The sequence below is a fragment of the Cucurbitaria berberidis genome (genome assembly GCF_010015615.1).
Source record: "Cucurbitaria berberidis CBS 394.84 unplaced genomic scaffold K460scaffold_4, whole genome shotgun sequence".
Taxonomy (NCBI): domain Eukaryota; kingdom Fungi; phylum Ascomycota; class Dothideomycetes; order Pleosporales; family Cucurbitariaceae; genus Cucurbitaria; species Cucurbitaria berberidis.
This window is the reverse complement of record NW_024468938.1, coordinates 1569185-1596606: the sequence shown is the minus strand read 5'-3', so window position 1 is coordinate 1596606 and position 27422 is coordinate 1569185. Positions and strand designations below refer to the sequence as shown.

Here is a 27422-nt window from a genome sequence, read left to right as displayed (position 1 = left end):
ACCTGGAAGCTCTCTAAGAGGGGCCGGCAAGGCAGATTAGGGCTTACCATGCTGGAAGGGAGACAATCTTCTTACTACGGAGTATCAGGGTCATTAAAGTATTCAGTAGTCTTAAATCACATCAGTTTCATGAATTATAGGGTCTACCTTCAACGATGTGACATACCATACTTCTGACATACATCATGACTCCTCACGCTTCCTATCCATATTCAGACCAGCCATCGCCTGGTTCTGCAACAGAATGCTCTGATAAGGCCGAATACCCTTCGAACAGCGAATGTGCACTGGATGACACCGTTGCCATTGTTGGGATGGGTAATTTCTCTATCTCGAGAAAGCGAATGCTCGCTTACCTTTTGAACAGGATGTCGATGGCCCGGCGGCGTAACCACACCATCACAGCTATGGGACCTATTAGCGAATGGAAAATCCGGCTATAGCGATTTTGATGACGATAGTAAACTCAACATCCCAGGCTTCTACCACCCCAACCCACAGCGACCCGGCAGTACCCCTGCGCGAGGGGCTTACCAACTTCGAGAAGATCCAAAGCTCTTCGACCACGCCTTCTTCGGCATCACACCGACAGAGACTCTAACACTAGATCCACAGCACCGGAAACTTCTGGAGGTCGTGTACGAGGCCTTCGAGGATGCTGGAGAACCATGGGAGAAGTTTTCCGGATCGCGAACGGGAGTCTTCGTTGGCAACTTTACGGCCGACCATAACCTTATGCAAAGTCGAGATATCGACAATTTATTGCCCTATTCAACGACTGGAGGCAGTACCAGTATTCTGAGCAATCGAATCAACTATATTTTCAATCTGCATGGACCAAGTTTGACGCTCGATACCGCGTGTTCATCGTCGCTATACGCGCTTCATCTTGCTGTAAACGCAATCAAAAATGGCGATTGTGATTCCGCCATCGTCGGGGCCGGTAATCTCATTCTGAGTCCTGATTTACATCTCTCACTGTCGAAGCTCGGCGCGCTGTCACCGACTACAACATGTCATGTCTTCGATGCAGCAGCAGACGGATATGCCCGGGGCGAGGGCTTTGCTGCGTTTTACCTGAAAAAGACTTCAGATGCTGTAGCAGGCTCATACCCCATTCGATCTGTCGTCCGAGGTACTGCCATAAACTCTAATGGGCGAACTGCCGGGATCACGCATCCGAGTGCGGAGGGTCAAGTGGAAGTCATACGCCAGGCCTACGCAAATGCGAACTTGGATCCGAGCATGACCGGCTACTTCGAAGCACATGGAACCGGTACGCAAGTCGGCGACCCAACGGAGATTAACGCGATCGGGCAGGTGTTCTCCCAAAGCTCGGGAACAAGCGACCTTCGTATTGGCTCAGTCAAGTCGAATATTGGGCACACAGAGGCAGCGAGTGGTATGGCTGGTTTGATGAAGGCCGTGTTGTCCATGGAGAATGAACTGATACCTCCTACCATTGGCATACGCCGACTGAATCCCAGGATCGACTTCAAGGGAGCACGCGTACGACCTGTGACTCGACTTGAGCCGTGGCCAGTGGATCGACTCAGGAGAGTTAGTATCAACTCGTTTGGCTATGGTGGTGCGAACGGTCATTGTGTCTTGGATGATGTTTCTGTGGCGCTTCCAGGGTATGCCCGGGAAGGGGCGCGTGGGCTTCAAAATGGTGGTCACCATAATAGCATGGCGGAAGGTGTGAATCAGTCCTTAGCCAAAGACAAGATTCACTCGCTAGGTCAAGGGCGTGACCCCCCTAGAGGCACCCGACGTATGGTAATCTTACCATTCTCTGCTAAAGAAGAAACTGCTTTGAAGGAGAACATGCAAGCGATTTCCAATGTCATGTACGACTCCGACTTGGCGGATCTCATATATACGCTATCAGCAAGACGGTCAAGATTTAAACACCGGGATTATTGCGTCGTCGACGCTCAGCGATCAAGTGCAAACCTAGACATCAAAACCACAACGCCTTCCAAGCCAGTCGCAGGACAAAAGCCAAATATTGGCCTCGTCTTCACAGGCCAAGGCGCGCAATGGGAAGGTATGGGAGCAGAGCTTTTCGAGTACGCCGTGTTTCGGAATTCTATCGCGCACCAAGACAGTACTCTGGCATCCCTGTCAAACGCACCTTCCTGGTCAATCTATGATATTATCTCCGGGAAATTGAGGGACAGACTCCATGAACCGATGATATCCCAGGCGGTATGTACAGCACTCCAAGTAGCACTCATCGATCTGCTTCGCTCCTGGAAAATGGAATGGGTTGCATCTGTTGGTCACTCCTCAGGCGAGATCGGTGCAGCTTACGCTGCTGGACTCGTCACGGCCGCAGAAGCTATCACCATCGCTTATTGCCGTGGACTCGCTGTGGCAAGTAACAAGAAGAGTGGACTGATGCTAGCTGTTGGCCTCGGAAGAGATGAAATTGAACCGTACCTAGACAACTTCAAGTATAACGTAAGAATAGCTGCTGTCAACTCACCGGCGAGTGTGACCCTCTCTGGAGACACCGCGCCGGCTATGGAACTTTTCGAGATCCTCCTATCAAAAGGCGTGTTTGCTAAGCTGCTGCAGACCGGTCGCAACGCGTATCATTCGCATCACATGGCGTCAGTTGGCGATACGTATGTGGACTTGCTTGAAAAAGCCTGGAAAGAGCTGAACGTGATTGATTCTACCTCTTCCAGTGCTCGACGGCAAGAATGTGAGTGGTTCTCATCAGCGACACCAGATAAACCAAGAGATGGGTTGAAACTGGATCCAATGTACTGGCGATGGAATCTTCAGGCACCAGTCCAGTTCTCGCGGGCAGTCGAAAACATGATGGCATCCACAACAGCTAAAGTAGATGTCCTGATCGAAGTCGGACCACACTCTGCGCTCAAGTCTCCCCTGCGTCAGATTCTATTCCATCTCGGCAAGGAGTTCTCATACCTCCCTACTCTTCGAAGGCACGAAGATGGAATGCGTAATATACTCAGTCTTTGTGGCAATCTATTTTGCATAGATGCACCTATCGACCTCCGAATCGCCAACTCCACCGATAAGGTTGACGAAAAGGGCAATTTGCTGGGATATGAGCATGGATCCATGTGTATCAACCTCCCAAAGTATTCGTACAGCTACGGGCCAATAATATACCACGAGAACCGTTTGAGCAAAGAAAATCGCCTGCGGAAACACCTCAAGCACGATATCCTGGGCTCGAAACAGCTAGGTGGTTCGAGGCTTCGTCCAAGCTGGCGAAATGTGTTACGGATCAAAGATATACCATGGCTCAGCCACCATAGGCTGGCTCCACAGGCAGTTTTCCCAGCTTCTGCGTACATTTGCATGGCCATTGAAGCTGCAGCGCAGTTCTTCCACGATGAGGACATAATCAATTCAGCTGCTGGCTTCACTATCCGCAATCTATTGCTGAATTCAGCGCTTGTGATACCCGAGAACGATGCTGGGGTAGAAGTGATCCTGGATCTCGATGCTTCGAAGACTATGCAGTCGAAAGACAAAATGACGTGGTGTACTTTCAAAATCAGCTCCATCGTTGTGGGTACAGATACCTGGACTGAACATTGTTCTGGGATTATCAAACCAAACACAAAGCGAGACACTCCGGCGCTCATGTCGGACGCAATGGACCGCCGCACCATCAGTGCATCGAAATGGTACAAGAGATTTCGTGACGTGGGCCTTGATTACGGCGAAAGTTTCCGGAGGCTTACCGAATTGTCGTCTGACCCGCTATTGAATGTCGCGCAAGCCAAAGTAGCGTTGCAAACAACATCAGAACTCTTCAACGGGCCCGAGTCCGCCTACCTCATACATCCAGCTGCATTAGACATGTGTGCTCAACTTGCCCTTATAGCGGCTCATGGAGGCCAAGTCGAGCAGATGAGCACAGCCTATGTTCCGTCTTTCGTAGGAGAGTTGACTATCTGGGCTCCGACAACCCATGGTCACGACTTCGGCACTGCAACTGCAAAGGGTGCATGCCGCGGCTTGCGGGGGGCCTACGCTAAAGCGCAATTGGTGAATACTTCCGGAGAATTGATGTTGGATATTATCGATATTCGATGCACCGCGTATTCTGGTGTTTCCCAGGAGCAAAGGAGCGTAGAAAAAGCTTCTGGATCGCCATATATGCGTCTTGTCTGGAAGCCATATCTGGAGAAGATGAGTTGGGAGCAAGCACGAACTTTGTTCCCACCAACAGAGACAACCGGAGGCATGGAGAACATGTTCGCAGACGTTGATAAACTAGGTGCTTTGATGGTAATAGACATTGCGGAGAATTTTGGTGATCATGCGAGCGATCTAGATCTAACAGACCACTTCCAAAAGTTTCTGGCCTGGGCTGGGCGAATGGCAAATTCTGCATCATCGATGGCGATAGAAGCCGCAGCGACTTCGAGCGCAGACCGTATATCGTTGATCAACGAGCTGTGCATAAAGCTTCAAGACGTCGTCGAAGTTCCGATCTCCAAACGTATTTATGACAACCTAGATAATATCCTCACAGGCACGAAATCAAGCCTCGAGGTCATTCGCCAGGACGATTCGCATTCGAAGATGTACAATTCGGGATTGGGTATCTCAGCAGCATACACGCAGCTTGAGCGCATAGTTGACCTGCTCGCCCATGCTAATCCGGGCATGAACATCCTAGAAATCGGCGCCGGAACCGGTGGCGCGACTAGAGTTGCGCTCAGGACCCTGGATGGCGAGAATTATCTTCGGCGATATCATACGTACACCTTTACCGACGTCTCACATGGCTACTTTCTCGAAGCGCGGAAAGAGTTCTCACAATATCACGGACTAGATTTTGGCGTTCTAGATATCGAGCAGGCGCCGTCGAGCCAGGGATTCGAACCAATATACGACCTAGTCATCGCTTCATGCTCAATCCATGTTACCAAAGACATCAACCTAACTCTTAGTAACGCCCGTTCCTTGTTGCAACCCGGAGGCAAGCTCCTCATCTTGGAATGTACTCAACCCAAAATCACCCACGGACTTGTTCTGGGTACGCTACCAGATTACTGGATTGGGACGGAGGAAGCTCGTAAGGACAGTCCTTTCCTTCCGGTCGAGGCATGGCAAACAATGCTTTGCGAGGCTGGCTTTTCAGGTATCGATATTGAACTGGACGATTATCCTCAACCCTATACCATGATATCGACATTCCTCACATCCGCTGTGGAGGTTGGGACATTGCCTGTTGCGCTTGATCAAGCGCTTTCTGAACTGGATTCCACCCCGGTCCAAATTGTCTCGTTCTTCGGTCTAAACCCTGCTTCGTATATCGATAACCTCAAGGCCAATCACCTGACTGGGCCAACATATGCGTGGCTTGATAGTAGCGAAAACCTACCAGAACAGTCTCGAGTGATTGTGCTTTCCAATGGCAGCTCTCCCCTACCAAATAGCAATTCGCAGTTCTCCGCGATCAAGCGGGTGCTATCAAAATCGCAATCAGTTCTCTGGATTAACATTGCAGACGATTCCATCGATTCATATCCATATGTTGGAGTGGTGAACGGGTTGCTTAGAGTGATGGCCGCTGAAAACCCTTCAATAGTTTACACCAGCGTCAGTGTCAGCACCGGCGATCTAGAAAACGACAGTTCGATGGAGCAGATTCTGGAGCTACATGGAACTCTCTTGACCAAGGGCGAAAGTTCACTAAACGCCGAATACCAAATAGTTGATGGCACCCTCAGCATAAGTCGATTGATTGCCGACAATGATCTGAATGAACGCTCTTTGCATGTTCAAACAACCGACGCACAGCTGCTTCCAATCGGTGACCAGCCTCCACTCGCAGCTTCATTTGCGACACCCGGCATCTTAAGCTCAGTGTTCTTCGAGGAAGACACGGCGTTCTGGAAGCCACTAAGTGACAATCAGATCGAAGTGCGCACAGTCGCTGTCGGGTTGAATTGGAAAGATCTTGCAGTCTGTGCAGGGCGGCTCGACTTGGACAACTTTAGCTCCGAATGCTCCGGCATCGTGACGAACGTCGGCAAAGAGGTGACGACCTTCCAGGTTGGCGAAAAGGTGTTTGGCATCTCGAAAGGGAAGTTTGGAAACTATATGCGCTGTCATAGCTCCCTTGTCCAACACATGCACGCTGAAAACTTCACTGAGATGGCAGCGGTTCCCGTAGTATACATGACCGCCCTATATTCTCTCATCAACCTAGGACGTGTCGAAGCAGGAGAAAAGATATTGATCCAGTCCGCATCTGGTGGTGTTGGTATCGCGGCGATTAACCTCGCCCGCCGTCTAGGAGCGGACATATGGGTCACTGTTGGAAACCAGGAGAAGCGCGCATTCCTTCGAGACACGTACGGTATTCCGGATGCACAGATCTTCTCGTCCAGGACATCTCCCAGCATAGAGGCGGTCAAAGAAGCAACCGGAGGAGCTGGTTTTGACCTTATCCTAAGTATGGGCTCGGGTGACGGTTTGAACGAATGGCTGCGATGCCTTGCACCAGCTGGACGTTTCGTTGACGTTGGTCGTGTCGATGTGCAGAACCATGCAACGATGGCTCTGGAGGTCTTCAAGCGTAATGCCACATTCTCCTCTTTCGACCTCGGCATTCTCATCGAAGATAAGCCAGCGCTGTGCGGCAAGCTTCTTGCAGAGGTGACTGAGATGTTGCATAATGGCTCATTACCACCAGTTTCGCCCATCAAGACGTTCGGGATCTCTCAGCTTGCGCCAGCCCTGTTGTATCTCTCAAAAGGAACCCATGTCGGAAAAGTTGTGATTACGTATGACGATCATTCATCACTGATCAACATGGTACCACCTAAATCAGGAGTGCGGTTCGATTCTACAGCAAAGTACGTACTTGTCGGCGGTCTCGGGGGTCTTGGACGAAGCATCATCTCCTGGATGACTGAAAGAGGAGCTAGGAATTTCGTTACCCTGTCCAGGTCTGCTCCGGACCAAGCGGACAGCCCTTTTATTTCCAGTATCGCTGCACAGGGTTATAGCCTTGAGCATATCTGCTGTGATGTGTCACATCTGAGCGAAGTAGAAGCTGTGATAGCTCAAACTTCGCAATCAGGTGTCATCAAAGGGATTGTGCATACGGCCGTTTCACTCCAGGTATGTCCACGTTCTTGAGATGTTCCCACTGATGCGTCGGCTCTAACATCGTCAACAGGACAAACTTTTCGATTCTCTCACTTTCTCTCAGTGGCAACGTGGACTAGCCGTCAAGGTCGATGGGACTATCAATCTACACAAAGCATCGCTCCATCTTCCACTGGATTTCTTTGTCCTGGTCAGCTCTAATGTAGCGCAAGTTGCATTGCCGACACAAGCGACATACTGCGCATCGAACAACTTCCAAAATGAGTTCGCCAGGTACCGTCGAAGCATAGGCTTGCCAGCTATGGCCGTCGAGTTTGGACTAATCGAAGAAGCGGGCGATTTGGGCCAGAATCCTGTGTACCATAACGCTACGATGAGGAATGGGCTTTACCACACGAGCGAGTATGCCTTTTTGGAACACCTGGATCATGTTTTCGCCAACATTGGAATTGATAACCAGATGTCTGATTGGAGGCGATATGATAATCGCGCTGATGGGCACCTAATCACTGCGTTGGACCCGGCACGGTTGTTGGAGCTTGAAAAGGCGCAGCAGGGAACAGCCTCTAGTGAACTCTTTTCTAAGGCAAGATGGCATTCGGACGTACGATTCTCTCATATCATTCGGGCGATGGAGAATCTTGCTGCCTTGGACGAGGGTGCAACCGCCAAACCCCACACTCCATTAAACTCCAGTTCGGACGCTCAAGCTGCTCTTTCGGAAGTGGATGCCATAGTAGGATCGAAAGATATCGGAGAAGCCACTCTTTTAGTAACCAAGTCCATCATCGCTCGCATGGCAGACATGCTGTTCATCTCTGCCGAGGGCATCGACGCAACAAAAGGCGTCGCAGCCTATGGAATGGACAGCCTGATCGCAGCTGAGTTGCGAAACTGGTTTGTTAGCACCTATAAGTGCACGATATCGTTCCTGAAGTTGCTGGATACAGCGACAAGTATAACGGAGTTGGCGGATATTGTTATCGCGAGTAGGGTGGAAGTAGTAGGCAAAGGGTGATTCGTTTGCATCTACGCTTCAGGGAATTCATATGACGAAGATTAATGGGCCCATGGCGAAGTTGCAGGAAATGATTACTAGAAGCTCTGTGGGAGCTTTAAACCTCTTCTTCTCCTCTCGTTGCGGGGATGCGCGCGCATACCAGGAAGGTTTCATTTTGTCACGAGGTATGAGGGTCGGGACAATAGACAAGAGATTTTCAAATGGCGCTTCGAGATGAACGAAGGATGTGAAAGATGATTTGTGATGATTGTCAAGGTCAAAATGCACGCGCCGCGCCCGCCAAAGCCGCTCGTTGCGCTAGTCAACCACGTGTTCGGCTTTTCTGATTCACTTCACCAACACGTGATTTCCACGACACAAACTTTTAGGCAACTGCAGAGCTTCTGAGGTGTAAAAAAGCTAAACTGCCGTATCTAAAGCCCCCTAGAAATCGATCAAACGCTCATCAGCCATGGAGCTAGTTGAATTACCACCGGAGCTCCTCCAGCGAATCCTTGAACTTTACGTCAAGAATGTCGGAATTATCGAAGCATGGGGCACGAGAGGAACTTGCAGTGAGTCCATAACAATGAAACAAAGATTCTGTGCGCTTACGTTCGTGCTTAGGGACCTTTCGCTCCTACATCGATTACGAGGTTCTTTCCAGGCCGCATCTAAACACATATCTGAGTAGCAAAGCCGGGCGCACTATCTTGAAGAAAAACATGGTCGGCTATGTCTTCCATCGAAGCAACAACCCAACCACCTTCGCTCGTGACCTAGTCCCAAAGTTCATCCGCGCCATTATGAACGAATTAGCGATCGCTACGGGCAACGAAAGCGAGGGAGCTGCACAATCTATCAGGCACACTCTTTGCAAAGTCCTCGTCAAGTATTACAAGTGGACGTACTTTGCTCTTACTACCATTCCGAGCACTGCCCTAGGTATTTCCAAGCTCCAGCACATCACCATCGACAATGTGCCAAATCGGGTTGCCGCCGCCGCTGCAGCAGGAAACCTGCAGGCTATTCGAACATTCGCCGAAGAAGATCGCAGCAGTATTTGGGGAAAATCTGTCGCTTTCGGCTACCCACTCGTTGCCGCAACATATGCAGGCCATTTTCACGTTGTGAAGGCGTTTGTCATCCAGTTTATCACTGATCTAGAGCTGGATAGGCTGCTCGCATGGCAAACCGAGCGGAAACCTTTCTCTGTCGCCATTCGTGTAGCTATTCAGCGTCAGTACAGCCAAATCCTGCAATATCTAGTTGAGAAATATGTCGAAGCCTTCGGCACAGCAAGCCAGAGGTGTATGGAGAAGTGGTTGAAAGCAGCGGTTAGGACTGGTCGACCAGAATACGTTCGTTTAATTGTGGCCCTTCGACATCACTGCAGCCTTCTTTGTATCTACGACGCGTTCGAACTTAGCTGTAAACTCAACCACCCCCAAGTCAGCCGTGTTTTCTTTGAGGGCAACACGCTTGAGGTCAACGAGATGTTATATCACGACTTTCCGATCGGGACTGCATTTGAGTATGGATCACTATCCGTAATCAAAGAGCTGCTGGACCTAGGGGCAAACCCGGATGGACCGAGATATATCGGAGATGGTAATCGGCCACTATGTGAAGCGTTGTACGAGGAAGAAACCGAGATCTGTTGTCTTTTGCTCGAGAAGGGCGCTAATATTGACTTGGTCCAACCCATGATTAACAGCAAGAAAGATTTCATCGAGAAGTCTCCTAAACTCAGGGAACTTGTGAAGAAAGCAGATGAGTGTAGGGGGCCGAAGTTACCACTACGCGTTGATGGAGGACTATTCGCAAGTGACGACACTGCCTAGCGTTCGGAAGAGATGAATCTGTACCTCCAATCGCTGATCTTTCATTACCCAGCATTTCGGAGTGTGTTTAGACATATTGATGACTATCTGGTATCTTTTTGACCGCTTCTACGGTTCGCAGAGAGCTCTAGTAGTTCTTCTACCGTTTTCTTCTCTCTCTCGTTTCTATATTTTCTGAGAGTCCAGGATAAGGTATCACGATCAGTGTCATTTTCGTGGCATCGGGGTTGTGTCTTCTCTGTGCAGTCTGTCTCTAGGATTAGAACCATACTAAGAATGAGATCATACTAGGGGCGCAACGCCGCATCTAAGTGTTCAAACTCAATTCTCAAAGATATCCTGTCTCTACGCGTTCCTTCTTACTAGTTTCCTTACATTCGGTTGCCTCGTCTTCATCGCACCACTCCATAGCTTTGGTCCCGGAATTTCGTATCCCGCAATCTTCTTGTGGACATCGACCAAGATCCCTCCATCCCTCATCCCATACATTTTGGTCCCCATAACTCCACCTTCCAATTTCTGCTCTCCCCTTCCCTCCTCATTTGCCACTCTTATGTTAAAGCACTGCGGATACATCTGTGCACCGTCCAGCTGCTCAGCAACGTGGAGCGCGATTATCTCGTGCCTCACGACGTAGTTTCCACTTGCTAGGGCCGCGGGAATCTTAATCGTCCAGGTGAAATGGTTCGCAATGAGCACGTCTGTCGCCCATGTTCCGCCTAGCTTCAGCGTATCCCACCCCGTGCTGTTCAGCCATCCCAGCTCATCGATCTTCACCCACTTCAATGAACTTTTCTCTACGCTCGCGCAACTTCCATTGCATTCAGCAAGATACGTCAGGACCGGTCCGACGTGTGATGTCGGCCATTCATTCCACTGTAGCTTTAGCGTATCTCCGGCTGTCGTGTTGACGTGCAGTGCGCCAGGAACAGCGTCGTAATGACATGCTATGTCGGTAGTGTTGAACCGTGAAGGCGGAACAAATATGTTGCCGAGATTGGATGATGTCCAAGCTGCGAGCTGAGGCGCGGGCGTTGGTTGTTTTGCGAACTCTGGATCCCATCCTGGGTAGACTGAGCCAGTTGACGTTGTGATGTTGGTGATGCGACCGTGTGCCGCAATGAGCTGAAATAGAGAGAAGAAGACGAAAGTGAGCTCCTGATACATCTTTGCAGTGATGTTCTGTAGTTGCTGAGGGCCAAATTAGTGGCAGAACAGTATATAAGCGTTGTTGTTCGCTAATGAAACTAAAAATTGTCAAGTGCTATTGGATGTCGCACCATATCGAAGTGCGCAAAACGGCCTGTCTACTAGATGTTTCGAAATTATAGCGTGCTGGCGCGGTACCGATGTCATCCTTCATTTACCCCAGATTAGCGATGTTTGTTTCATCTAGAATTGGCCGCATGATTGGCTGGTAACAGCGACAGTATGTTTCGTACTCTGATAAATATAGGAATCACCTTGTATACGCGTATACAATATTTCCCCGTATGAATAAAGTTTTAGTGGGGTGTTTGGCCCTGCCCACACAAAAAGAGTGTACTGTGTTACTGTATGCAGCATGATGACGTTGGGCGATTCGAGAAGTCTAAGCAAGGCTCAAGCAAACTGAAAGAGGGAAGACACAACGAGACAGTAGCCAGAGTCATGATTCTGTGAGTATGAATCGTAAAACCCACGTGCTCTGTTTCAGTACGAGCGAACTAGGCGATGAAGTTCCTTGCTTGGAGCCCGTGTTACTCTAATCCTTGACTGTAGTATAGTGCTGATTGTGATGCGTCAACCTTGGAAGGCTAGTTCTTCTAGTACTCTATGGGTCTGGTGGTGCTCACGTGCCCAACTCGCTGACGTTCTTTCTCTGCAGGTACGGCATCTTGGTTTGAGATAACAGCGCAAATGCAGCCTATTTTTTGCATCTTCAAGGGTTTCGATAGCTGCAACGATAACTGGGCAAAAGAAGACATGGTTCTTATTACCGTGCAAACGATGTGTGCTGGGTTCGATGATGTCGTCCTTGGTGATGACCGTGGGGTCGGTCACAACACCAGCAGTGACGACAAAGTACATGCGTGTAGTTCTAGAAACAGGGCACAAGGACAGATGCAGTTTTCTAGTCGCTAGCAACGGTCATAACCGCCGTGGAGAGTAGTGCGAAAGAGGCAACTCAATGACGGGCGATGCGGCGACTGCAGACCCCTGTGTCGATCAGTCCTATAATAGGGAAAGCGCCACAGGAAGCGAGATCATCGGACTGTCTTACAGACCAACCAAGTCTCTTCTACCCCAGACTTGGAAAACACCAACTTAGCCATCGTGACCTTTGAATCTGTCAGTCTTGAATAATCATGGCAGCTCTGGCGAGAACGTTATACGCGCGCATGCGAGATGGAGCTACTGACGCTATGACGTGGAGACGCGCCTGTCGACGATACTTTCGCCCTGCGCCTAACAGGGCGAAAGTAATATATGTATGACTGTGCAGCCTTGGATATGGGGAAACTTGACTCTCTCCAGTTGTCCCCATAGTTTAGTTACCTGGATCAAAGACTACATTGACAGCCAGCGCGTGCTCGGTGCGCCGCTTCCATTTCATCGTGGGCTCCATTCGACAACACTTGTCCTACTAGTGCACACCGTTGGGTTACCAAAGACTGGTACGGGTAACCACACGTCAAACGGCCTGAGGGCTTTCACTTAGCTTTACGTCTTTTATCTATCAAGTAAGTGATAGATCAGTCTTGGAAGACATACGCCACCACCGCAATGCAGCGCCCAACCACTAACCAGTTAATCATAGTAACAATGGCTGTCCTTGCCCTGTTAGTGACAGTCATCCTTATAGCGACCGCCGTTGCTCGTAACACAGCTTCAGAGGCTCGACAAGCTCCGTCATTCTCGGTTTATTCATGTCCTGGTCCCGCGTCGAGGTTGTACCTCCCGGATTCGCCGCACGATAATTACTTCTACTCGGACTGTCACTCGAGTGTACACGTCGTGGTGACTAGCCCTCGACTGGATAGCGACCTCAAGATCGTCAAGCCTCGTCTACTTGTCGCTTGGCCTGCTGGAAATAGCGGTGCTTTGGCGCTTTTCGCCCCAGAGACCGGTCAGGAAGGCACGCTTGGTGTCCGCTTAGAGAATTCGACGGATAGTGGAAATTCACTAGACCCTCTTAACGAATCTACTCGCGTTGGAGTATCCGGGGCAATCAACTTCAACGACACCGCAAGGCTTACTGTTCCAATATTGGGCAGTATTCGAGCAATTCGAGACTTTACCGAGGGTGGCAACACGAACCAGGACTTCCAGGGCAACTTTGGCTTCAGATTGAATGCTGATGGAGGTGCGACTATCAATCGCACGTGGCTCGACGGTGTTACGACAACGTGGCTGACCTTTACGCCACTGAATGGCGCCCAAGCGGTAAGTTGTCCCCTAGACCTGTAGAAGCTGCCTAACTGCAGCTGCTTGTGTGACTAGCGAGATCAGGTGTTAAACCTACGCATTACCCTAGTCTCTGCAACAAGTATGTACTGATACTTCTACTCTAGGTAGTACTTAATCGCGGGGCAACATGGACACTAAGCTTTGGATCTGGCACTTACGGCTTCGACGCCTCATTCAACTATCCTCAGCTTGACCAGCTAGGTCCCTCGGATGTTCTCACCAAGGACGCCTCGGGCTTGATATCCCAGAACCCGGACCAGACGACCTCACTCTCCTTCTTGTCGTACACAGATAAACTCCTAGCTGGGACCTGGCGCTTCCTCACGTACTTCGGTCGCGACAGTATGATCTCAATGCTTTTGATGCAGCCAATTCTTAGCGAGGACGCAATCGAGGCTGTGATTGGGGCAGTTCTCGAGCGTGTCAATCGTGCAGACGGTGCGTACCCATTCCTATTTAGGGGCCTGAAGCGGTTGAAGGAAACCCATGAAGTCATCCACATGAATGAAGCCTCTGAGCTCACCACTAACTGATATCAGGGACCGTATGCCATGAAGAGATCCTCGGTGACTACGCGACCTGGCTCAACCGCAAGGAGGGAATCACGTCGTCTAAGCCACGATGTGACTACAAGATGATTGACACGGACTTCCTCCTTCCTATTGCCATGGAGCGCTACTTTGTGGGAACTCAGCCGGGGAAGCAGCATTCCAAAGCTTTCTTCGCCAAAACTGCGACATTTCTCGCCGAAAATGATGGATTCAACTACATGCAGCTAGCTGAACTCACATCGGAGAAAATCATGCGCATTGCTACTCCATTTGCCAAGAGCCAGGCCAAAGAAAATCTCATTCATCTCAAAGACGGCGAACAAGTAGGCGAGTGGCGCGACTCAAATCAAGGTCTGGGTGGTGGCCGTACTCCCTACAACGTCAATACTGCTCTCGTTCCAGCCGGGCTTCGCGCCATCGCTGCGTTGAGCCGAGCGGGCTTCTTCACGGATCACTCAGACTGGGCTGTCCTTGCAGATAGGTAAGTCTCTCTCCTACAACTATCTGCCCATATTGATTGATATTATACTAATACTACCCATAGCTATGCCCAAATCTGGGAGGATGAAACACTACGCTTCTTCCAGATCACTGTGCCTCAATCCAAGGCCAAGTCTCTTGTGCAGAGCTACGCCAGCAGTCTCTCCGTTCCTTCAAACACTGGTAGCATCGACGCTGACGTTACATACTACGGCCTCGCCCTCGACGGTGCTGTTGGTGGCCCGGTGGTCCCAGTCATGAACACCGACGACTGTTTCCGACACTTCTTCCTCAACACGACAAACCAAACCCAACTCAGCGCATACCTTGGCCAGACTGCGGACCACATCCTCAAGCCCTTCCCAGTTGGACTATCGAGCGACGTGGGCTTGTTCGTTGCTAACCCAGCGTACTCGGGAAACACGAGTTTTGCGACCGGCTTTTCGCATGGCGATTACCACGGCACTGTAGTGTGGAGCTGGCAGCTTGCAATGATGGGCGCTGGATTGTCGAGACAACTTGGCCGCTGCACATCAGATGATGTTCCTGACTTCTGCAAGGACACCACGCTCCACTCTAAAATTCTCTCTGCATACAACCGCCTCTGGGACCTCATTGAGGCTAATCGTGCGCAACTCAGCCACGAAGTGTGGAGCTGGCGGTACGACAACGGGTACAAGGTGGTGCAGCTGGGCGAGATAACGTCGACTGAGAGCAACGTACGGCAGCTGTGGAGCTTGACGTTTCTAGCAGTCCATAGGGAGGACTTTGGGAGTTCATAGAGTGTGGTGATGACGAACTTGATTTGAACAAGGGCTTCCCCGATGTTCTGTAGACTTCATCATGGACCTGAGACTCTGGAAGACGAGGCTATGAAACAAGTTTAGAGTTTTGTATACCCCTCCTTCACTGTCAAGCTATTCGTTTCAGAAGTTCAATATTAGTCCCCGTTAAGACAGTAGCTCACTACATGGTCAGATGAACTTAACCTCCGGTCCTGTAGATCAAATAGGGTGATCTTAGTGAACGTACGGAGATGAGGAAGAATTGATGAGGCGTGGATTCGATCAGATAAGGAATATTTGACACAGAGCGATGCAGTCTGTACGGAAGATGTCTTTTATTACTAGGGTATCAAATATATTATGTCATCCAATTCCAGCTCCATACATGCGGTGGTAACTCCAGCGTCCCTTCTTCCTTTGCTATCAAAAGTGTCTTCTATCTAATTTTATCCACTCGTTTCTTGGCAATCTTGATCTTACCGTCCACCCTCTCAACGTCTTCCTCAAGCAAGCCTAGCAAAGCATTCTGCTCAACAATCTCTGTGTTGATCTGTACACCCATCTCGCGCATGCGTCGCACGACGGTAGTGAGATCGACAAGATCTTCATCCTGATCTTGTATAATCTGTTTCTGTAGCTGCAGTACGCCTTCGTTATCCAGCTCGCGCGTCTTGTCGGTTTCCTGTGCTGGCGCACCCAGTACGCGGCGTCCAGAGGGTTTAGATGCACCCTTGAATAGCCCGGCTTTCTGTGATTCTGTTACGGCGGCTGAGGACGTGGATGGTGTGGAGGAGCTGCCAGAGCCGGAGATAGCTGCTTTGACCGCCATGCTGTTTAGCACGCTCTCCAACCCGTCTCTTTCTTTTCGTAGCCCACTGATCATATCTCTTCTTCTTCTGATCTCTCCCTCGCCCAGTTTTTCGCCCGACCACTCATCGCTACTGCTTCCACTCAGCCGCCCGAGCGCCTCGTCTAAGGCAGATATGAGTGTACCAGCGCGTACGAGGCTCGCCTTCGCCTTCGCTGCCGCTTCATGCTGCGCTGTGGCAGCAGTCGCTTGTTCTCTCGCCGTCAACCATCGTCTTGCGTCCTGTAACGATGACTTGAGATCAGAGTGCTTGTCCAGCCAATCCGAACTATCCCTCACTCTATCCTTTCCAAACTGGCTCCCCGGAAACCCAGCCACCTTCTTCCCCTCCTTGTCATCCAGATTGAGGAAATCCTGGTATGCTTTGGCGGCACGCCACCGCCCGTCCTCGGCACCTTCAATCGCCTTCAGGTACTCTTCTAACCCCGCTCTCCGCTTCTCGATAGCTTCTGGTGAGCCTGTTGTATTTCCTAACCCCAAGAAGCCGCCAAGCCAAGATTTGGGCGGTAATGCGGCTGGTGGTGCGGAGCCGACGTCTGAGCGGAGGGCGGCATCGAGGGCAGAGAAGTCGGAATAGCGTTTCTTTACGCTTGTTGTTGCGCGGGGGAAGGGGTGATCGACGCGGACAGTGTATTCGGTGTACGCTTTGCCGTGCTCGGGCGTTTGGTCGTGTGCCGTGGGGATCGAGATCTTGCGTGGCGCCATGGCTGGTGTGTGAGGAGAGTAAAAGAGAAGAGGGTGTGGGTGCGAGGGCAACGGTAGCTTGGCCGGCCTTGTTGCCTGCGGTGATCGCGTGCGACGTTTCTTTTTAAGGTTGTGATATTGTGTGCGTGTCAACTGGGGATACGCGTGATGTCTCCAGGCGCCAAACAAGCACTAAAAATACAAGAATATGAGGACTAGAAAGACAAGTTATGGTTCAAATCAAGGGTCCACCGTGAGGTTGACGTCGTCGGGTCCAGCCGCGGCTTGCTAGCGCCACGTGCGTCACCGACAAACTTTGGGCCTAAACTCTACAACACGAATCGATCGCCGACCTGACATTCTGCCTCGGACGAATCTTCTAGAGCTGATCACCGTTCTAATGCCGCAGGATCTAATCGATCTATAGAAGAAGCAATGCCTTAAACAGCTAGCCGCTCCTTCACCTATACATTCGGCGCTATGCGACCTAGTATACCGTCAGCTTCTTACGAACAGATTGCTCCTTGAGCTAGGAAACATATGGAGCTAATAGTTCAGTAAACTGTGGATCATTCTGAAAAGCTCCATACCTGGAGTCCAGCTCTCCACCGTCAATGTCTAGAAGGTCCTTTATCGGAGAGTTCTCGATGGGAGCCAAGCAAAAGGCCAAGCAGAAAGCCAAGCATCCTATTCGTGGATTTCTTCTTGAAACACCCATTCGGAGATTCTTCTACTTTAAGCATCTTCTATGATTGGAGGAAGCATGACAACAGCCAGCATGCACACCTCGCGTGAAAACCTTATGCCATCTCGGTGATTCCCCATCTGGCGTGTGAATGGCGTGTGAGGGGTACAATGAGCGGTCAGGAGCGAAAGGTGGATGTCAGAAAAGCATATATTCTGGACGAGTGTGTTCTCCAAAAGTGGCTATCCTAGGTTGCTTGATCATCTTCTTCACTTATTGTATATATTTTGTGCATTGATTAACCTTTCACCATGCAGCTCACTATCCTCCAGACTGTCTTTCTCCTCCTGCCATCCGTGCTATCAGTAACCATCTACGTTGCTCCTGCCGGCTCTGACACTGCTGCCGGAACGCTAGCTGCACCGCTGAAGTCTATTCAAGTTGCGGTTGACAAAGCTGCTGCTGGCGACATCATCTACCTTCGTGGCGGCACGTACGCCCTCACGAAGAACATCCAAATCAAGAAATCCGGCACATCAGCCGCTCCCTACACCCTTAGCGCCTACCAGTCAGAGGTTCCCGTCATCGATGGCGAGGCGCTCCCTGGAACGCCTGCACCCGTTGGCGGAAGCATCGCAGGACCAGACCGTGGCATCTTGCACGTTGAAAATGCAAACTACTGGAAGTTTGTCGGTCTGGAATTGAAGAATGGACCGTACGGTGTATATGCAACAGCCTCCAGCAACAATGTCTTCGAGCGTCTCGTGACACATGACAACTATGAGACGGGTTTCCAGCTCCAGGGTGCGAGCGCAAACAACAAGATTCTGTATCTCGACAGCTATGGAAATCGCGATCCCCGCAAGAACGGCGAGAGTGCGGATGGAATTGGCATCAAGGAGGGCAGTGGTGAGGGCAACATCGTGAAGGGCGCCCGGTTGTGGAACAACGTCGATGACGGTCTTGACCTATGGTTCGTCATCTCTATTGCCGCACAAAGCTAGAAATACTAATCAGATGCAGGGAGTTCAAGTCCAGGGTCACCATTGTTGACTCTATTTCCTGGGGCAACGGAGTTAACCGCTGGAACTTCCCCAACTTTGCGGGCGACGGCAACGGCTACAAGCTCGGAGGCGGTGGTGCAGGAGAGAAAGGCGTACGTTTCTCCCATCAATTTACCCCTCACCACTAAACATCACCTTGCTAACTTCAATCCGCAGCCCGCAGACCATGTAGTAACAAATAATATTGCCTTCTCCAATGCCGCAAAGGGCTTCACCGACAACTCCCAGCCAGGCAACTTTCTCATCTCCCGCAACACGGCCTGGAACAACAAAGACGTCGGCTTCAACGTCAAGGATGCCGTGGCTACTCTGTCCAACAATATTGCTGCGAGGAACAAGGCCAGCACCAAAAACGCGGACCAGGTCACTTTTGCCGGCCCGCAGAAGTTGAGCGGAAACTCGTGGTCCGGCAGCGCCACTTGGACTGACGCTAGCTTCAAGAGCGTGGATGTGAGCTTAGTCCAAGGCAAGCGTGGACCCGATGGAAAAATTGCTGCTAGCAACTTTCTGCTTCCGGCTAACGGAGCAGCTATTGGCGCTACTACGCAGTGGTCGTAGATTTGTCTTGATAAGGAACATCGAACGACTGAAATGACTGATATAGAAATGCTTGCTTTATAGTATATATTTTGATGAAGACGGAGAGAATTGGTGATTAGATGCCTCGGAAAGCATGGTGGCGAACTCATGACATGACATAACAAATTGCTTGGTTTGGATAGATAGGAAAGTAAACGTTGGATGAGCACTACTGCGTATTTTCTGAGTGAATCTAGTGAAACTAAACAGGGTACGCCAGCCCCGCTTTCATTCTCACACTGATAGTGCTACACCCCTACTTATCTTATGATGCTTTCTAATACAAACAAATTATATGCAAAGCAAACTCCAGCTATGTAATTATAGGACGACCTCAGAAGCCGGTATCGATACTTCAGTATCTAGTATCATACCCAACCTGACTCTATTCAGCAGACCAACCGAGATATCCAATCACTTCGACGTCCCTGGCGTAAATCAAAAGGTCGAATTGCCCTCATACCCCTCCGATTCCTCGTCAGTTGATAGGATGGGGTTTTCAGCTGGAAAGCGCCTCCTGCCCATGGCAAGAAACTCCCTGCGCCTCTCTACATCAAACTCCCGCATGTGCGGTGAGAGCTGGGGGTTGCCCCGTTCGTTCAATTCCTGAACGTACTCAGCGGCTGGTGGCGACAGGTTAGGTGGGTACTGATATGGCCACTCCCCGAGCAGCATAGCGGATACCCAGCCGCGGATCCCGCAGTGAGCTGTGGTGAGGTAGCTGTTCAGGGGAAGACCGTCTGGGAGAGACGGGAGGTGGGTGGCTTGAGGAGCGGAACGGCGCGGTGGCGATAGGTATTTTATATCTTGATCTCCTGCGCGACGGTATCGGAGAGGCCCACTATCGTGGCCCATCGTCATCCATGGTTGTTCGTACGGTGAGTCTGGAAGCACCTCTTGTGCATGTTCCTGCATTGCGCGATATTGCTGCCGCTCTTGCAGACGTCGTTGGGCGTCGCCGGCTCGTCTTCGTTGTTGACGAGCCTGCTGACCTCGACTCAGAGGTGCCTGCCTATGCACCAGTGTTTGCCGTAGGCCAAGTTGTTGGACATCGTCGGTGTGGTTATCGAGATTCATCCCGTGGTCCCTGTCGGCAGCAGGAAAGTTCGGGAATGGCATGAGCGGCATGGAAAAGTCGTACCCAATATGCTGAGCAGCAGCTATATTCTGTGCATCGGTGAAATAATGCACAGCAGTACCACGGTCCGGACTGTGGACACTTCTTATCCCAGCTCTTGTTGCTTCAGCCTGGTCCTCTTCTTCCTCTATCAACGGCAGTCCATCATCGAAAAGTACCGCGCGACACGTGGGACAACGATTATGTCCACGGTTGTCGGATCGTACCCACGCCCTCAAGCAGTGCAAGCCGAGAACATGCCAACACCCCCGGATGATAACAGGCGCGTGAGCCAGGTCGAATGGTTCTTCGCATATTGTGCATTCGACTTCGTTGAGGGAAGCGAGGAAAGTGTCGGCATTCGACAGTCCTTGAGCGGGTACGGTGTCCACCATCATTGTTGAGTGCGCACGGTTGAGGTGTGAAAGTGTGGAGGCAGTGTTGAGGGGCTTGGGAGATTGTGTGCTGTGGGAAGTCCGTGTAGGCATGGAAGCTGGATTGAATCGTTCAGAAGGGACTGGCTCTAGTTTTAAACCTGAGGGAGCACCTTTAGTCATCGTTGTTAATATTGGTAACCGTGGTTGATTGTTTGCTTGACCTATCCTGGAGAAGTCAACCTAATCACCAATATCCCCGCTCTCTCCAGGTACCCCCTAACAACTAAGTATACCCTTATATGGGCCTAGTGCCTAGGCGCTTGAGAAGATTTGATCTCTTTTTACCCTTCTTTTTAGTGTTGCACGAATAATAGCACACTAGTTTGCAAATGTGGGTGCAAATGGAACGGTAGCGTGACGAAAATTATATCGTATGGCCGCAACATCATTGACTTGTTTATAGGCGATATATAATTAGTGGAGCAAAATCATATCACGTACACTTTGATTTGAGAGAAATGTCAAAAGAATTGTAGAGATTGGCAAGTGACAAGAACGAATAAGGCTTACAATCTCACGTCTTTCGCCATAGCAATCTGGTAACCCCCGTTCAATCTGTGCCATTACCTAAACGCATTGTGCTCAAGTTTTCGCTTCGAACCTTCTGGATGTGGTCCACGGCCTCAATCAAATGCGGCACGAACTTGGCAGGGTTTTCGGTAGCCGGGAAATGGCCTAGACCTGGCATAGCCTTATGCACCGCGCCTGGAATTTTGTCTGCAGTCTTTTGCGACATCTCTGGGGTATTGGACCAGTCGTATTCGCCCGTGAGCATGTATACTGGGCAGCTCTGCGTATCTATGGAAGCTACGCGTGAGCGTCCGTCCCAACCACCAAAGTAGAAGTCGAGGTCGCCATGGAAGATCTGAATGGTCAGTACGAGTAGCCGATTTCTTGATAGAGAATTCTTACACCGTAAGCTTGAGAGCTATATAGATGCCATATAAGTTGCTTGTTGGCGAGAGGCGCAGTTGGCGACATCATCTACATTTCGTCAGCAAACGCGACTTATTGAAGAACTAATATACCTACGCCGTAGACCCATTCTGGGTTGAACAACGACTGATTGACGTACGGGGAGCGATCGTGCCACTGGCGCTCCATGTTGAGGTATTCAGAACTAAACTGGTTAGTTGTCTCATCTTCACAACATGAATATGTCCTTACCCTTGCAGAGGTATAGCACCTCCAGCGCCAACCTCCTTATGCCGAATAGCTACCGCCAGGCAGACCTGACCAGCCATACTCGCGCCACAGATGATTGGTCGTCGTAACCCAAGCGACTTCACAAATGCCGCAATGATGCCAACATAGCTGTCTTCAGTATTGGTGTGTGCACCAGGGACATAGTTCTTGGACGGAAAGCTTCGACCGTGTCCTGGTAGATCAAAGGCATACATGGTGCACTTCTTGCGCATCCTGGCGTCGTTCATGACGCCATGGTACTGCCGGCTATCACTGCCGGCGGTGTGGAGGAAGACGATCGCCTGTCTGCCTTCGCCAGAGGTTTCGTAAAAGACCTTGCTACGTCCCCATACCGGGGCGTCGAGAAAGAGGTAACGACCGGTCAGATAGTCCTTGTCAGGCTCGGGTTGCTCGTCTTCTTTGATAGGGCCGCAATGTGCGTCGTGGACGAGCTCAAGAACGCGTCTCCATACATGGGTCCATTGTGCAAATGCAGTTTGGTCGCCCGAGACTTCGATGCCTTCCTGCTTGATGTTCATACCGAACATTCCCCAATAGCTTTGGTATGGGGCAGCAGGGACCTCCTTGAAGTGCTGCTCCCATTGCTCCGGTAGAGCGGAAAGTGTAAACAAGGCATCCTTTGTGGTACCAGTGCTTACTTTTGCGCTGCCATTGGTGACGCTGATGAGAAGAGTGTTGTCTGAACCGCTCGACTTAATGCCGAAGGTGGCGCCCTTGTCGATAGCGTCTGAAGTAGTGAAGGTCTCGAGCTGAGTGTCGGACTGAAGGAGCTCTGTGAGCTTATCCAAGCTTCCCTTCAATGCCGCAGGAAGATCAGACCACCCAGACATGGCGTGTATCAGCTGCGGTCGCTTCAACGACGTGTTGATTCAATTAGAGAGGATAAAGAGGGATTAACAGTACGGACGCTTTCGTAAGAGAATCAAGCAAAATAAAAGGATTTCAGGTATGCCAGCGGCGCTACAAGTAGATATAGCCATCGCGTCAAGCCCGACTTCGCCCAGCGCTATGAAGTCAGGAGGGGTAGCTGAAATGCGGGGTGCCGCAACACGTGGGCGAGTTACTGGGACATCTGAGGTCATATCCTTGACCTCTTTGTCGAAAGAGCAGAGGCCTCGCGGCTAGATGACTTGTTGGTTTCGCCGCGAGTAAAGCTCCCTGCTGATCCTGCGCAAGAGTAGGGGAGGTGTATTAGCGTGGTCGCCGAAAGAGGCTAGCCGGGCATCTGATCAGTCTCCACCTTCCCTCCTGCGGCCACGTCCGACACCGCCTCCGTCTTTGTTGATTTCCTATAAGCTAGCCAGATGAAACTTTTCAACATCTCGAGTTGAATCACCTGAAACATGTGAACTACCAGTCACTCACGTGCACACTTACAGTACATCGAAGAGTCTTGGATGCCACGACGTTGAGTCCCTTTCTAGTACCTGGCAATAGTACCTAAGAAGACAAAGATAGAACAAGCATACCAAAAGTTTTCTACACGCTTTCCCTTCATGTAATTCAAAGCTAGTAAATTTCTTTCCACCTGAGAACCGTCCAAGACACTTACCGTCTCGCGCATGTAGTAGGGCTACACTCCGCAATTAAAGCCAAATCACAGTATCGTAACCTAGATGTGCGGACAAAGAAATAGTCTTACTACTAGACACGTCAGTGTGAGCGAAGGTGTGGGCGCTATACCAGTTGTGTATTCTCCTCATGCGATTGTTCCCTCTGGTTATTTTCATAGTCTTACATAGATACTATGTGATTCTAAAATACTGCATGTCCAGTTGGAGGGTTGAGAAATCTTGGATCAATAGCGAAGGCTGAGTGGAGGATAAAGAACGTTTGGTACTAATGCAAGGAAGAGAAATGTGACGATAGGTTCAATCAAGAATAGGGCATGGACCTATGCTCGGCTGGGTATTAGTGCAGAACCATGGCCATCGAACGGGCGGAGTTTGCGGCACCCATGCGGATGCTGTGTGGGCGTACGAGGACGCTACTAAGCTGTGAAGCAGATAGTGAATTCGGACCGCGTATAGAGTAGAGTTGGGTTGGGGAGGAGCGAGGAAGATAATAACCAAATGAAACTCTTCTTATTACTCTGCGAGTTCTTGTTGTCCGCCGGGCGTATAACAGGTAACAAGACCGCAATGAATGCGCAATCACATATGCCATCACTGTCTATCACCACGTCCATGTCGAACACATCCCCTCTTCATGCAACTCGTAACTCGTCATACGATTGGGAAGCTGACTTCCCAAGAAAAATGTGGTATCCCAGCTCGCGCTCCCCAATGCAAATGTTGTCTGGCACCATCTCGGACCGCCTCTCCCGTGGGAGACACGCCTACTTGATCTGCTCAAGCAGGTGCATCAGCGTGGGAGCTGAGTTTTGCTACATCGCCCTCCACGTCTGCAGAATTGGGTTCGCCCACCTAGAACGTCTCCTCCTCGACGCCCTCAGCCTCCGGGGGGATCTCGAATCCTTCTTCGGTCGAATACAGGATGTTTTGGATCTGCTTGAGCAGACCCTCGTCCTTCTCCAACTCAGGATCGGCCTCCATCGCCTGCTGGATGAGCAGCTCGATGTCGCGCAGCTTGCTGAAGTAGAAGTCTCTCTCGCGCTCCAGACCCGTAACTGTCTCCTTGAGTTGTGTGTTCTCCTCGCGCAGAGCAGCACTAGCGGCACCTCCACCAGTGCTTAGCGGTGTGCGTGTCCTAGGCGCAGCGGTGTTGCTAGCAGCAGGTGCTCTTCGGGCGGCGGCAGGTGCGGCGCGGGGTGCGGCGCCACCGGTGGATTGACCAGGCTGTCCTTTGCGGCGAGCAACGGGATCGTATTCGTGACCGGGAAAGTGCTGATCCCAGTACTGCTTCACGAACTGGAGGAACTCGAGATTGTCCTGCATCTTGCACTTGACCAGCGACTCGACTCGGATCGGCTTATCGACCTGGTGTTTGGCGAACGTGTCTGTCTCATTTTAGTAGACCGCGAGGTAGACAGAAGTTGTAGTTGAAACATACTCTGCAATACCTTGAAATTCTGCAGATATGCATACTCGGTGTTCGCGTTGAACTTGACTCGCGACATCGGTACATCATCTAGAGCACATCAGCAACGCCCTCTACACGAATGTTGCGATGGGAGGCCTCACAGAAGATGCTGTCGAAGACCTGGCAAAGCGCTGCTCTATTCCTATCCGTCAGCAGTTGTTCCGTGTGCCTTGAGGCCACGCAGCCCCTCCAGGCGTGCGCATGTATGGTGTGGCGTACCCAGTCCCGCATTGTTCGACTTTGGTGATGTTGAGCTGGAGGAGGTTGTTTAACCAAGCGACGAGTTCTTGTCTGTACGGGGCAGTAGTCAGCAGGTGTCTCTGAGGCCATGTGGGTAGGTGCCTAGAAGGCTGGTTGCAGAAGGCAGAGCGGAGCCCCTCTCATAGCGTACCTTGATTCACCCATGGTGGCTACTGATGTGGTGTCGTTTGGAGATGTCCCTCAAACTTGCGGATATGAGCTGACGGGTTTGCGACACTGATGCGCGCGGTACTGGCGTGGAGGGTGGTGAAATTGGGGGTGGTTGTTATTTGTTATGCCCAATTATTTGAGGCGTTACTATCGACCCCACGAGGTTTTAGCGCGAGCGCTAGCCAAAACGCGGTTTGTCACGTGATTGGAAGGGCCTGTTGTGGCTCAAGATCATCTTATGCAAAGGTAGCCTGTGCTTTTGTATAGTTTTTTCATCAAGTTAGCCACAGCACAGATGTGAATTGGTCGGTGACAGAAAGAGTTATAATCTGCGTTCAGCTCTCAACTCGTATCTACTACTGACTTATCCTTCCACAACCACTGGCTCAATTTCATCGCACCTTCGGCGCATAACTCTCCTGCATCGGAACGGTGTCAGACCTATCTGACTCTAGACGCGGGGAATCCGTGTACTTCGGGGGCGCATTGGCCAGCGCTCTCTTCCTCCGCCTCTCACCAATAAACATGGACGCAACCCAAACCAGCCAGACAAGCCCAGCAATGACACCATATGCGATGATTCCACCTTGCGTAGTATTATTCATTGTCTTTGCAAGCTTAAGACCGAGGCCACCGTTGACGATGCCAAGTGTAACAGCGATACGGCCAACCCAGATGTGAGCGTGGGACCAAAGAGTGCGGTGACCGTACTTCTTGAAGAGCGTGTGGTGTAGGAAGCCAAGGATAGGTTGGAAGAAGATGAGAACGAGAACAAATATGCCGATGACGGGGTGGTAGTTGTTGAGCAGACTCTTTTGCTTCGCCAGGTGAATGCCGAGTCCAAAAGCAGCGATATAGACTAGATATGCGAAGATTTGGAACGCGGCGTGAAGCCAGATGACACCGGGGAAGGAAGCAAGGCGGATAGCGATGGAACCAGCGGGGAATAGGATCACGAAAGCGAGAGATGCCAGTACTCCATGAGCAATGAGCATCATCTTTTGGTTTCCGCCGCCGCCGCGCGCCGAGCCGATGGGAGTGATACCAGTGTTGGTATTGCCATTGGAGACCTCGTCACAAAATGGAAGAGTCGCTTGTCGCTTCTCCCAAGGAGGACCAGTTGGTCTGGCAGTGGCCCAAGAAGCATACCTAGACCGGTCGTTTTCGTTTTCATTGTTTGAATCGTCGTTTGTTTGTGTAGGGCTGGCAGCACTGGAAACGGCCGCAGCACTGGAGACTGCCGCGGCGCTGGAAGCTCCCGTAGCTGAAGCAGGTCGAGGAATGCAGTTTGTTGCTGCACCACCTCCGCCGGATGGAGCCGCATTCGCCAAGGGGTTGACGCTGCTTCCTCCCTTAGCGCTCGCGAAGTCCCAGGTAAACGCGTCTTTCCCGCTGTGTTGCCGAATAGAAGCTGACTTGTCATCGGAGTTTTTTGGGCCGCCAGATGACGAGTACCCATAAACCCAGTTGCCATTTCCAGCTTTGAAGTCCATGGAGCCGCCGGACCAGCTGTTGCAATTCGAGCCTACGATACGTTAGCTGACCCTTACGGAACGAGGTACTTTGGGTCACCTACACTTCACATTGGCTGTCATGATGCCGTTGGACACGCCCGAGCCCGCAAGTAGTTCCACCTTTGCATTTCCATTGAGACTTGGCTGTCTGTAACCGCTTGCCGTTGTAGAACTGAGAAAAGGTGATCGTATTGGATGATGTTCTATGTGGGGGGAAACTATGTTTATATACAGAAGGGAGTAAAAACAGAGTAAGCTAGTCCGTTTATAAACTAGCGTGTTAGGCACATAATAAATTACATATTAGGAATCTAAACTAACAGCCCCCCTAAATCCTAATACGGGATAAAATAAGAAGAGGATAGTAGCTTTATAGTATTATACTATAGTAAAAGTACTTTGTATTAGAATTATAGTCTATATGCTGTTTGCTATAGCAAAGCTATACAAAGTTATAGTTATACGCCTCTTTTTTATAATTATAATAGTTATAGACTCTAATATAGTTAAACTATACTTCTGTGCAGTTTTCTATAATGCTGTAGGTAGCACAGAACTATTTAAGCTCTAGGATTTAAATATGCTT

The 27422-nt window shown here is 50.6% G+C and overlaps 10 protein-coding genes across 10 annotated transcripts in view; 4 read left to right on the top strand and 6 right to left on the bottom strand.

Annotated features, from left to right (window-relative positions):
- Nucleotides 1–177: 177 nt before the first annotated feature.
- On the top strand, nucleotides 178–8378 carry K460DRAFT_387332 (polyketide synthase). Its single transcript, XM_040935639.1, has 12 exons — nucleotides 178–318; nucleotides 368–1637; nucleotides 1764–2271; nucleotides 2302–2441; nucleotides 2472–2637; nucleotides 2668–2853; nucleotides 2896–2977; nucleotides 3017–3101; nucleotides 3132–6359; nucleotides 6396–6478; nucleotides 6512–7131; nucleotides 7190–8378. The coding sequence occupies exons 1-12, from the start codon at nucleotides 186–188 to the stop codon at nucleotides 8135–8137; spliced, it is 7449 nt and encodes a 2482-aa protein (XP_040785746.1). The 5' UTR covers nucleotides 178–185; the 3' UTR covers nucleotides 8138–8378.
- A 123-nt stretch (nucleotides 8379–8501) lies between these two features.
- K460DRAFT_341031 (uncharacterized protein) lies at nucleotides 8502–10069 on the top strand. The gene is made up of 2 exons (XM_040931134.1): nucleotides 8502–8694; nucleotides 8747–10069. The coding sequence occupies exons 1-2, from the start codon at nucleotides 8592–8594 to the stop codon at nucleotides 9961–9963; spliced, it is 1320 nt and encodes a 439-aa protein (XP_040785745.1). The 5' UTR covers nucleotides 8502–8591; the 3' UTR covers nucleotides 9964–10069.
- Nucleotides 10070–10308: 239 nt separating this feature from the next.
- K460DRAFT_288562 (lytic polysaccharide monooxygenase) lies at nucleotides 10309–11130 on the bottom strand (the record flags this gene model as incomplete). Its single annotated transcript, XM_040929056.1, has 1 exon — nucleotides 10309–11130. One exon carries the CDS (start codon nucleotides 11128–11130, stop codon nucleotides 10309–10311), a length of 822 nt encoding a protein of 273 aa, XP_040785744.1.
- Nucleotides 11131–12768: 1638 nt separating this feature from the next.
- K460DRAFT_418295 (uncharacterized protein) lies at nucleotides 12769–15505 on the top strand (the record flags this gene model as incomplete). Its single annotated transcript, XM_040937935.1, has 4 exons — nucleotides 12769–13389; nucleotides 13518–13851; nucleotides 13953–14445; nucleotides 14509–15505. 4 exons carry the CDS (start codon nucleotides 12769–12771, stop codon nucleotides 15224–15226), a joined length of 2166 nt encoding a protein of 721 aa, XP_040785743.1. The 3' UTR covers nucleotides 15227–15505.
- A 36-nt stretch (nucleotides 15506–15541) lies between these two features.
- On the bottom strand, nucleotides 15542–16998 carry K460DRAFT_368098 (uncharacterized protein). Its single transcript, XM_040933706.1, has one exon. The coding sequence runs from the start codon at nucleotides 16800–16802 to the stop codon at nucleotides 15666–15668; it is 1137 nt and encodes a 378-aa protein (XP_040785742.1). The 5' UTR covers nucleotides 16803–16998; the 3' UTR covers nucleotides 15542–15665.
- A 779-nt stretch (nucleotides 16999–17777) lies between these two features.
- On the top strand, nucleotides 17778–19149 carry K460DRAFT_387328 (polysaccharide lyase family 9 protein; the record flags this gene model as incomplete). Its single annotated transcript, XM_040935638.1, has 3 exons — nucleotides 17778–18439; nucleotides 18490–18622; nucleotides 18687–19149. 3 exons carry the CDS (start codon nucleotides 17778–17780, stop codon nucleotides 19086–19088), a joined length of 1197 nt encoding a protein of 398 aa, XP_040785741.1. The 3' UTR covers nucleotides 19089–19149.
- A 269-nt stretch (nucleotides 19150–19418) lies between these two features.
- Nucleotides 19419–20862, bottom strand: K460DRAFT_418292 (uncharacterized protein). Its single transcript, XM_040937934.1, has one exon. It carries the CDS (start codon nucleotides 20781–20783, stop codon nucleotides 19548–19550), a length of 1236 nt encoding a protein of 411 aa, XP_040785740.1. The 5' UTR covers nucleotides 20784–20862; the 3' UTR covers nucleotides 19419–19547.
- Nucleotides 20863–20967: 105 nt separating this feature from the next.
- Nucleotides 20968–23006, bottom strand: K460DRAFT_341018 (alpha/beta-hydrolase). Its single transcript, XM_040931133.1, has 4 exons — nucleotides 21831–23006; nucleotides 21696–21783; nucleotides 21576–21647; nucleotides 20968–21528 (listed from the first exon to the last, which is right to left on the bottom strand). Exons 1-4 carry the CDS (start codon nucleotides 22697–22699, stop codon nucleotides 21214–21216), a joined length of 1344 nt encoding a protein of 447 aa, XP_040785739.1. The 5' UTR covers nucleotides 22700–23006; the 3' UTR covers nucleotides 20968–21213.
- A 1289-nt stretch (nucleotides 23007–24295) lies between these two features.
- Nucleotides 24296–25316, bottom strand: K460DRAFT_407542 (uncharacterized protein; the record flags this gene model as incomplete). The annotated part of the gene is made up of 5 exons (XM_040937084.1): nucleotides 24296–24828; nucleotides 24882–24959; nucleotides 25013–25047; nucleotides 25131–25202; nucleotides 25303–25316. The coding sequence occupies 5 exons, from the start codon at nucleotides 25314–25316 to the stop codon at nucleotides 24296–24298; spliced, it is 732 nt and encodes a 243-aa protein (XP_040785738.1).
- Nucleotides 25317–25714: 398 nt separating this feature from the next.
- K460DRAFT_290583 (iron reductase domain protein) overlaps nucleotides 25715–27422 on the bottom strand; it is a gene marked incomplete at both ends in the record, with an annotated part of 30206 nt that continues 28498 nt past the window's right edge. The window contains 2 exons of the mRNA XM_040929212.1: nucleotides 25715–26847; nucleotides 26899–26980. Of these exons, the coding sequence (XP_040785737.1) occupies nucleotides 25715–26847; nucleotides 26899–26980 (1215 nt within the window). The remainder of the gene's footprint in view (nucleotides 26848–26898; nucleotides 26981–27422) is intronic.